The sequence below is a fragment of the Sus scrofa genome, chromosome 2, assembly GCF_054392235.1.
Source record: "Sus scrofa isolate SSC_HxYL_T2T_F1_AM1 chromosome 2, Sscrofa_HxYL_maternal_Yorkshire_Landrace_v2.0, whole genome shotgun sequence".
Classification (NCBI taxonomy): Eukaryota; Metazoa; Chordata; class Mammalia; order Artiodactyla; family Suidae; genus Sus; species Sus scrofa.
Window position 1 is genome coordinate 83576183 of NC_139384.1, and position 9619 is coordinate 83585801.

The window sequence follows — 9619 nt, forward strand, 5'->3', positions numbered from 1 at the left end:
TGGTGTTGGCCTTGGGCCCCCTGTGAGCAGAACTCAGCGTCTCATGTGCATTTCCTGGGAAGAAATGCTAGCACCTCCACCAGATGCTACCCTCAGTCTGTTTCTGTCTTCCTCCTGATGGCAGCTCTGAGCAGTGGGCAGGAGACCGGAGGCTGCCTGTCCATCCTGGCCGCTTTTGTGCGCTTTGGATATGCCTCGGTTCTGGGCCAGGGAGCTGGCTGTGCCGGGGCTGTGGCTCCACAGATAGGCAGGAGGCTTTCGTGGCCATTGGGAAAAGTGTGGGACTTCGCCCTGGGGAGTTGGCTTTCCTTCCAGACTGTGTCTGCTCTCATAGCCATGGGTGGTGCTTGGGGGACCAGGGCTGACGACCTTGTTGGTTGCAGTGATGAGGACCCAGGGCAGCCTGCGGCTGATCCTCAACACCAAGCTGTGGGCCCAGATGCAGATCGACAAGGCCAGTGAGAAGAGCATCCGCATCACAGCCATGGACACTGAGGACCAGGGCGTGAAGGTCTTCTTGATCTCGGTGAGCAGCCCTGGGACAGGCTGGGCTGCTGCCGCCCTCAGGGAAGGGAGCTACCCAGGCAGCCCCCTGGACAAGGGCGGTGCCCCCGCTCCCAGCCGCCACAGGAGGCTCTGCCAGGCAGGCTGAGGGGTACCTTTGCTGCCCCTGGCACCCTGCACTGTGGGTGTGGCCTGGGAGGGGCTGGCTCAGCTCAGTCTCTGTGAACAACTCCCTCCCCCCACCACAGGATGACAGCTGTGAAGCTGAGGGACTTGTCAAGGAGAGAGGTTAGGTTCCTGTCAGCCCCCAACCTGAGGGTTTTGCCATCACATTGTGGCAGGGACAGTGGCCACACCAACCAGGAGGGGTCTCCCCATGAAGCGCTGTAACCTGGCTCTTCCCTCTGCCTCCCGCAGGCCAGCTCCAAGGACACAGGCCAGCTGTATGCAGCCCTACACCACCGCATCCTGGCCCTGCGCAGCCGAGTGGAGCAGGAGCAGGAGGCCAAGACACCTGCCCCGGAGCCTGGAGCAGCTCCATCCAATGAGGATGACAGTGACGATGATGACGTCCTGGCTCCATCGGGAGCCACTGGAAGTGGTGAGCCAGGGGAGTCCCAGGGGTAGCCTCTGGGCGTGGGGGTTGACCTAAGGGGAGGGGCTTTGTCCAAGGCAGGGATGTGACGCCGAGGCCACTGCTTCCCACAGGCGCTGGTGACGAAGGGGACGGGCAGACAGCTGGGAGCACATAGCGCCGGGAGCCAGCTGCCCACGAGCCTGCTGCTTTGTCCGTCTGTCTGCCCGCCCGCCCGCCCCTCCCGCCAGCAGCGTCGAGGCGTGGGGCTCGGGAACCACTCTCCCCGCTGGGTTGGCCACAGTCTGGATCCGCACGTCCCGTTCAGAAGCAGACTCGGGAACTGCCTGAATGTGGTTTGGGACACGAACCTCATCATATTGATGAGCAAAACAAAAAAGAACATTTCTTCCTTACCCCTTGAATTGAAATGGCACATTAAGACTTGTCACGGCTTCTCACTGGGACTGGGACACCTTGTTTCTTCACCCTGCCCTCCTCTTGTCGCCGGCTCTCCCGCCACCGCCTCCTGCCCGGGCCTCCAGGTCTGTCCACACACGTGTAAACACTGGGCCTGCTGGACCTTCTGTTAACTACTCTCTTTACCTTCCATCTCCCACATTCTGATTGGGGGCTTCTATTTTCAGATTGTTTTTTCTTCCCTCAAGGCTTTGTTTTGGGTTTTGTCAATGAAGGCTTTTGTGTGTTGCAGGCACAGCCCCGTTGTGGGCTGCATCCTCCTTTTCCCTGTGGCCCTGGGCCCCTGTGCTCAGAGGGCTGCTTGGGGCCAGCCCCTACTCGTTCCCCACCCAGGGTTCCTCCAGGCCAAGTCATGGGGGTGGGGAGGGGTTGGGCCCCAGGCCTGGAGAGCCTGTGTAGTAAAGGGTCACTGGATGTTGGAGGGCCCCATCCTCCTGTCTGTCCCCATAACATGGGTCACCCATCATCAGGCACCCAGGTGCACACTGCTTCCTGCTGTTGGCCATTCCTTCTTTGCCCCACCCAGGACGTCTCTGCCCCCAAGATCATCCAGGGCCGGGGGCCTCTGTGCGTGGCAGAAGGGGACACTAGCAGGGCCTTCAAGAAGGGGCCAGGGGCCAGTTCCAGACAGTGGGCAGAACCCATGCTCAAGGTACACACATTAGCAGACGCCCTCTGTCCACCCCCACCCTGGAGCATGGCCAGGAGCCAGCTGGGCACCGCCCATCTGGGAGGCCCACAAAGAAGGTCTGTGCATAGGGCTCTGCGAACTTTCAGAGGAAGCCACCCAACCCCGCCTCAGAGAAGGTGTCTCTGCAGCTGTGCCGTCTGTCCCTCGGGTTTGCCGTGTGCAACCCAACCCCGAGCCTGAGCCATGGGAAGACACCAAAGGCCCTCCCAGCAGATCCGGTCACACCTCTCTGCTTTAAGCCTTAGCCAACTAGTGACAAGTAAAACCAGATAATGCCCATGTGTTTTGGAACATTTATGTAAGATTGTCATATGAAATGTATTTGGGAACTACATTAAAACTTTTAACTAAAATGCTGGCCTCCTGCCTGCCCCAGGGGCCTCAGGAAGCCGGGCAACCTGGCCAGGAATGGCCTCTGCCTCCCTAGGCAGGCACGCTTTCCTCCAGTGGTTTGGCCTGACTGCGGTCTGGGGGCCTCTGCCCCACACTCCACACCTGGGCAGGGGACCAAGCTCGGCTGCCTTCCAAGACTGGCCGCCTCAGTGCAGAACCTCCAGTCACAGCAGAGCCGTTCGCCTTCCCACCTTGGTGCTGCCTGGCTTCCCAGGGACCCACAGGTTGGGGCAGGAGAGAGGTGTTGTGCTGCCGAGTTCACTGAGCAGAGCAAGAAGAGCCTTGGGGTCAGCATGGCATGGGGAGGGCGGGCCTTTCTCCCTGGGGTCTGGAGCCAGTGATCATCGTTGGAACCATTCTCCCACTAATTCCTGGTGGCGAAACAGTGCGGTGTCCCTGGAGACCTGATCCAGCTGGTTCTGTGGCCTCAATCCTCCTGCACTCCCCTCTGCCCTCTACCTCAGGGGCTGCTCAGCTCAAAGCCCAGGTGAGAGGGGCCCTGGGTCAGGGGTGCTAGCTGGGGCGGGGCGGGGGGTGTCCTACACTACAGTGGTGCCCGCTGAGCGGGTGCGCTGCTCACAGCCGCCAGGCACGGGTCATCATGGCCACGAACTCCTCATCTGTGTCCACGGAGGCACTCACGCCACTATAGTAGTCCTGGAACTCAGCCAGCGTGACCTGGGGGCAGATGGGCTGTAAGGGGGGACCAGAGGCTTGGGTGGAGGGGATGGGGTCTTGGCACCCACCTGCCCGTCCTTCTCGGAGGAGTCAAAGTTGTCCAGGAAGCGGCGGAGCACCTCCTCCTCCGTCCACTCCCCACTCCGCACCTTGGGGTGAGCACGGCCGCTGTACACCCCCCGGAGGTCATCCACAGTCACCACTCCATCCCCACTGCGGTCCAGCTTGGCGAATGCAGCTGTGATGACGGCCTCCCGAGCCCGGGACAATGGGGGCTAGAGGGGAGGGGTGACTAGGGGTGTGGAGCATGAGAGATCCCCAGAATCTCAGCATTGACACAGAAGCCCAAGAGCTCAGCACCCCCCAAACAGCAGGGTGAAGGGACTTGCCCGAGTCACACACCCAACCTTACCCGCAGCGCCCGCAGGAACTCTTCCAGGTCCAGCGTCCCACTGCCGTCGCGGTCCCAGCGCCTGCACACACCCCTTACTTCAGCCATGTCCAGCTCCAGCCCCAGCTCGGCCAGGCCCCTCTGGAGCTCCTCCGCACCCAGGGACCGGCTTCCATCCTGGTCCAGGCGGCGGAAAAACCTGGGGAACGGGGCTGGTTGGAAAGTGATTCACAGGGCTGGGAGCGTTGGGGAGGTGTGAGAAGACAGCTCACCTGGCCAGACCCTGGATGCCTGAGGCCCCTCGGGACAGACACTGAGCCCGGAGCTTCTCCATAGTGGTGTCCACAGCATCCATGCTGAGTCAGGGCTCTCTGGGCAGCTGGTTGGAGAGAGATCCAGGGGGGTTCTCGTTATGGGCCAGTTGTCATAAGCCCACTCTAGCTGGCTGCCCCCACTCTCTCACCTGGCCTCCGTCTGTCCTAAAGTCTGGATGGCTGCTCCGCCTGGCTCCTGCCTGCTTTGCCCACCACTGGCAGTGCGTCCTGCCAGGCAGTTCTGTTGCTAAGGGACGGTGCCCTGGAGACTGGGAGGGGCCCCAGCTGTAACTCTGTCTGTGCCAGTGCCTCCTGGCCTAGAGGCACAGGACAGTGCTCCACAAGCAGGATGAGGGGGCCATGGCCCTTTAGGGACTAGTGTTCTGGACAGAGGCCAGGTCATGGCCGAGGAAGCCCGAAGCTCAATTCCTGTGTGACCTGGGGCAGGTCTCCTCTAAGCTTCACCAGCCCTCTGCCCCTTTACACAGAACAGAAGCCCACAGCTGCTGAGGGATTCAGGCTTTAAGGGCTTGAGGTGGCCTGGGCCCAGGTCCAATGGGAGGTGCTCCGAGCTGTGCTGGCTAAGCTGAGACCCAGTTGGGTCCTACAGTCGTGTCAATGTTGAGCTGCTCAAAGCAATTCCCAGCAGTTATTTAGGCCCAGTTGTGGGTGTTTTGTCAACATTGGTTTTTTGGCGGTTGGTTTCTGGTTCACAAATGTCATTTGGTGGGCCTGCTCAAGATAAGCTCCTGAGCCAGGGGCTGCGGTACCATACAGAGGAGTGACCCTGGCCGTTGACATAGATAATCCAAGAGGAACTAAGGCAGCAGTCACAGAATGCCTTCAATGGAGACTTTGGACATCTGTGTCAATTGAGAGTATTACCCCAACAGGCAGGATGGAAAACAGTCTTGGATTTCCCAGGACTTACAACGCAGCCATGTTTGGGGACTCACCACCCACCAAGACCCAGAGAGCATCAGAGGCTTTTCAAAGCGCAGACTTGGACACAGCACAATGGTATTGTCAGAAGTTGCTGCTGCAGTCAGAAACCAAGCCATAGATGACAAGTGACCCAGCGCTGTGATTCATCAGTTTTATGAGAAACTGCAGTGAGTGACATTCTGCTGCAGAAATATCACAGTAGTCCAAAATTCTTTGGGTAGACAAAGAAATGCCCCATTGTGTATTTTTATGAGGATTACAAGTGTCCAATTTTTCTCCCATAGAAAAATGTAACATGTAACCACAGTTACTGTAGCTCTGTTTTGAGATCACATCTTTAGGAGAATCAGGATTTCAACAATTAAAAGTCGGGAAGTGGCCGGGGGGCCCTCCAACCTGGAGGCTTTTTCACTTTACCTCTCTGAGCCTCACTTTCCACAGCTGTAAAATGGGGCAATGCCTTTGTCCATCAGTGGCTGAGATTAGACACAGCCGTGTGTGCAGAGTGCCTGGCACAAGCTCCTGGGGCTGTAACTTCTGTCTCCCCACCCAGCAGGGCCCCACCCTGGACCAGGAACAGCACAGGGACAGCCTCTCGAGCCCCCACACCAGGAAGAAAAGGGAAAAGGACCAAGGCCGTGAAATAATTTGGTTTATTCTTGAGCTCAGACAGGCCCCAGCCTGCCTTCCCCTCATACAAAGAGCACCCCCCACCTTATTCGTCCAGAGGAGAAGACGAGGCCATTGTCACCACACCGAGGGATCACTGTTAAGATACCATGCGGCCACCTTCTGAGGGCCAAGGAAGGACACTGAGCTCTCTGGTCTGAAAGGGGCTGTGCCCTGCAGCAGTTCCTGGTGTGACAATTCCCTGAGTAAGAAGGCTGGGAAACAGCTGCCATGGGACCAGGCCAGGCACTTGGGCTGGACAGAGAAGGGCACAGGAATCCCTGGTTTGATGAAAAGTAAAGTACCCTAAAAACATTGGGCCAAGAAAGGTGGTGTAGAAATAAGGGGTTAAAAAATAGATTCTCTAGGGAATATAAAAAAGAACCCACTCCTGCTACAGAAGCTGCACTGGCCAGGGGGCCACACCAGATAGGCTGGGGTCCCTGACTCCTTTCAGGACTCATGGACTCACCCTGTTCCTAATGAGGTCCCAGGATGTGCCAGGCACTGGTGACAGGAAACAAAAACTGTGCCCTCATGGAGCTTATACTCCATGGGAAATAAAATGGTGGAGGGGGTAGGAATTATCTTAGATAAGGAGGTCAGGGAAGGCCTCTCAGAGCAGATGACGTTTGAACAAAGACCTGAGCAATGAGGAGCTAGTCCTGTGACCTATGGGGGGAGAATATTCTAGGCAGAGGGAACAGCCTGTGTAAAGCCCCTGAGGCAGGATGCTAATAAAAAAAGGTTATGTGAGGAGTTCCCCAGTGGCTTAGTGTGTTAAGGATCCGGTGTTCCCACTAATGTGGCTCAGATCACTGCCCCGGTGCAGGTTCAATCCCTGGCCCAGGAACTTCCACATGCCATGGATGGGGCCAAAAAAATAAGGCTATGGGATGCCCACATTTGCCTGGGCAGCAAAGGCTGGCTGCCAGCATCTCAGCATATCCCACTTGCATACTCTTTCCTGGGTTGAGGGAAGGACAAAGTTAGGGAAACGTTTAGGATTGAAAAATGTGAGTTCCCTTGTGATGCAGTGGCTTAAGGATCCAGCGTTGTCACTACAGTGGCTCAGGTTGCTGCTAGAATACGGGTTGGATCCCTGGCCCAGCAACTTCCACATGTCAGAGGGGGCAGGCCATAGCCTTTTAAAAAATTTTTTGTTTTCAGGGGTTCCCTGCTAGCCTAGCTGTTAAGGGTCTGGTGTTGTCAACGATGCGGCACATCATGTTTGATCCCTGGCCTGGGACTTCTGTATGCCTCAAGCACAGCCAAAAAAAAAATTCATATAACCAATGCAAAATGGCCTGAGGCTTGCACCTCCCAACTCTGGTCTGGGATGAAGAATAATAAAATGCTTTAGGATGGGAGATAATGCTTCAAGAGGAACAAAAATCAGGGCAAGGGAGGAAGAGAAGGAGAAAAACTCAGATAACATAGAACTCGACGCCATCTGCCTCCACCAGAGAATAAGGTCTCAAACCGATTCTTCAGGGGCAGACATCTGGTCCTAAGAAAGATGTGGGGGCCAGCTGAAACTCACACCAGCTGAAGAGGGTATCCTGGACTCTGATCCAGGCAGGGATGTCTCATTCTGAAGCCAGAAATCCAGATTTTTATGTAAGTGCTGGCAGTTTTTCCAACAAGGGTGATTAATTCAAAGTTTCAGTTTAAAAAAATAATAAACTTCTGTCCAGGTTAAACATCCACATTCAGCCTGCAGGTGGCCCATTTAAAACCTCTGACTTGTTAGCAGGCTCTGATGCTTGGACAGGATTATGGCTCTGCCACAGGATCCTCTCCAGCATACTGGTGATGCCCAACGACGGGCACAGAGGTGGGAAAAGTCCTCATAGGGGCCCTCTTTCTGCCTTCTGAAATCTGCTCTCTCGGGCTCACACAGTAGTCCCAAAAAGGGCAGGCTGGCGGTGGTCCCTGTCCTCTTCCTCCCCAGTACTGTTGGCAAGAGGTGAACTGGGACCACCAGGGAGTACGTGGCTGGGGTCACTGGCTGGCAGGGGCCCCAGCCGCTCAGCCTCAACCAGGGTGGCCAGCAGCCCAGCCAGGAGTGGCCGACGGCGGCAGATGTCCTGCAGCAGTTCCGCCCGGGGCAGCAGCTGCCGGATGAGCTCGTCCCTCTGGCGCACAGCAGCCTGCAGGCTCTGGACAGCAGCCTCGGAGGTCAGCAACTGCTCCTGGAGAGTGGCAATCTCACTGGCAGGAAGGTAAGACGGGGCAGTTATGGTACCCGGAGCCCAAGGCTCTCTTCCCCTGCTCCTGTCTTCCATCCCTGTCAAGATAAAACTTACTCCCTTGTTATGGACCGAATGTCTCTGTTCCCCCTGCCAAATTCATATGTTGAATGCCTACCCCTAATGTGATGTATTTGGAGATGAGGCCTTGAGAGGAACATAAAGTTTAGATGAGGTCATGAGGGTTTCCTTACAAGGAGAGACCCCAGAGAGCTTACTCTCACTCACTTGCTCGGTCGCTCGCTCTGTGTGTGTGTGTGTGTGTGTGTGTGTGTGCGCACGCACACCATGTGAGGACACAGTGAGATGACCATCTACAAGCCAGGAGGGGGACCCTCACCAGGAACTAAATCTGTCAGTATCTTGATCTTGGATTTCCCAGCCTCCAGAACCACGAGAAATAATTTGCTGTTGTTTAAGCCATGCAGTCTGTGCCACTGTGGTAATGGCAATCTCAGCAGACTAACACTCCTTCATTGATTACCCTAGCTCCTCCTGCAGTTCTCTTGTCCTATTTGTTGTTCATCTTAGATGGCTCCTCGTCCAGGAAGTCTTCCCTCTGGGCCCCCTCAGAGCTGCATGGCCCTCCATCAAACCCAGATCACCCCATGTTGGTTGCCTCGCCCACAGCATGTGGCCCAGGACCGAACCTGAGCCACAGCAGTGACACCAGATCCTTAACCTCTAGGCCACCAAGGAACTCCAAATCAGCCCCACGTTGTAACTGCCTAGGAATGTATCTGCTTGAGGGCAAGGCTGCATAGATCTCACTGATGTGACCTGATAACCAGCACAGTGCCTGGCACATAGCAGGTGCTCAGTAAAGCTGAAGTAATCCAACCAGCCCTGACTTTTTTCCCACCTGGGCCTCAGCACCTCCTTTGTCCCTGGGCACCTGTCTCATCCCTTTCAATCCTTCAGCTACAGGGATTCTTCAAAACGGCTGATATGATCTCATCCTCCTCAAGAACCTGCTGTAGCTCTCTGCACCACTCAGGACCAGCCAATTTTGCCTAGTGGTAAAACAGGCCCTGTTTAAGTTAGCTATTCACGTTTGTGTGACATCCCTCAACCTTACACACTGATGACTAATTCAAATATTTTAGTGTTTGTCAATCCCACCAGTAGTCCAGCTCCACGTGAATGCACGATTTCCCTGGCCGGTCCTCCTTTTCAATATAGGCTCTGCCTCCGCCCACCTCTTCCGAGAAGTCCACCTGGCGGGCCCAGAGCCTCACCGGTCCTTGGCGCGGCCCAGCTCGTCCAGGGCGGCGCGCAACTGCTGGTCGTGGCGGGCCAGGCGCTCCGCCTGGGCACGCACCGTCCGCTCCGCCGCATCCAACCGCGCCTCCAGCTCCGCCGCGCGCCTGTGCACCGCCGCCAGGTGTGCGTTTGCCTCGCGGATTTGCAGAGGTGGCGGCGCTGACATGGCCCCTGCTGCTGTCCAGGCCCGGCCACGCCCACAGGCGGCCCGGAACAAGCCTAAGCCAAGCCCCCTGGAGGACCGCGCCCGCCCTAGAGGTCCGTCCAGGACTTCGGCGTGATTGGCCATAACCCTCTCTAGGCTCCGCCCCCAGGGTGCGCCTTCCTCAAACCCAAACACCCTCACTGGTTCCAGCAACTCAAAACTCCGCCCCTGAGCCCGGCCTAACTCCAAGATTGGCCAAAGTCTTGACAAACCACGCCCCAAAGATGTCGTCACGTTCCAGCTCTGGCCACTGGATTGGT

General features: G+C 56.8%; 3 protein-coding genes across 40 annotated transcripts in view; 1 reads left to right on the forward strand and 2 right to left on the reverse strand.

The window, feature by feature from the left end:
* Positions 1 to 2602, forward strand: part of RANBP3 (RAN binding protein 3) — a 60180-nt gene extending 57578 nt beyond the window's left edge. For 15 of the 27 annotated variants that reach the window (XR_014837743.1, XR_014837744.1, XM_085013190.1 and 12 more), the window contains 3 exons: positions 384 to 526; positions 922 to 1105; positions 1213 to 2602. Coding sequence is in view for 24 of the 27 variants with exons in the window: in XM_085013190.1 (XP_084869316.1) it covers positions 384 to 526; positions 922 to 1105; positions 1213 to 1256 (371 nt within the window). In the remaining 3 variants the exon portion in view is untranslated. Of the gene's footprint in view, positions 1 to 383; positions 527 to 921; positions 1119 to 1212 lie in introns of all 27 variants that reach the window. The other 12 variants (XR_014837745.1, XM_085013195.1, XM_085013196.1 and 9 more) reach the window with 1 other exon arrangement.
* Positions 2525 to 7320, reverse strand: CAPS (calcyphosine). 12 transcript variants are annotated; one of them, XM_085009249.1, is made up of 6 exons: positions 7183 to 7320; positions 3984 to 4090; positions 3733 to 3910; positions 3389 to 3595; positions 3223 to 3320; positions 2529 to 2903 (listed from the first exon to the last, which is right to left on the reverse strand). In XM_085009249.1, the coding sequence occupies exons 2-6, from the start codon at positions 4064 to 4066 to the stop codon at positions 2807 to 2809; spliced, it is 663 nt and encodes a 220-aa protein (XP_084865375.1). In that variant the 5' UTR covers positions 4067 to 4090; positions 7183 to 7320; the 3' UTR covers positions 2529 to 2806.
* VMAC (vimentin type intermediate filament associated coiled-coil protein) lies at positions 5606 to 9363 on the reverse strand. The gene is made up of 2 exons (XM_085013204.1): positions 9130 to 9363; positions 5606 to 7853 (listed from the first exon to the last, which is right to left on the reverse strand). Exons 1-2 carry the CDS (start codon positions 9318 to 9320, stop codon positions 7535 to 7537), a joined length of 510 nt encoding a protein of 169 aa, XP_084869330.1. The 5' UTR covers positions 9321 to 9363; the 3' UTR covers positions 5606 to 7534.
* Between the last annotated feature and the right edge of the window lie 256 nt (positions 9364 to 9619).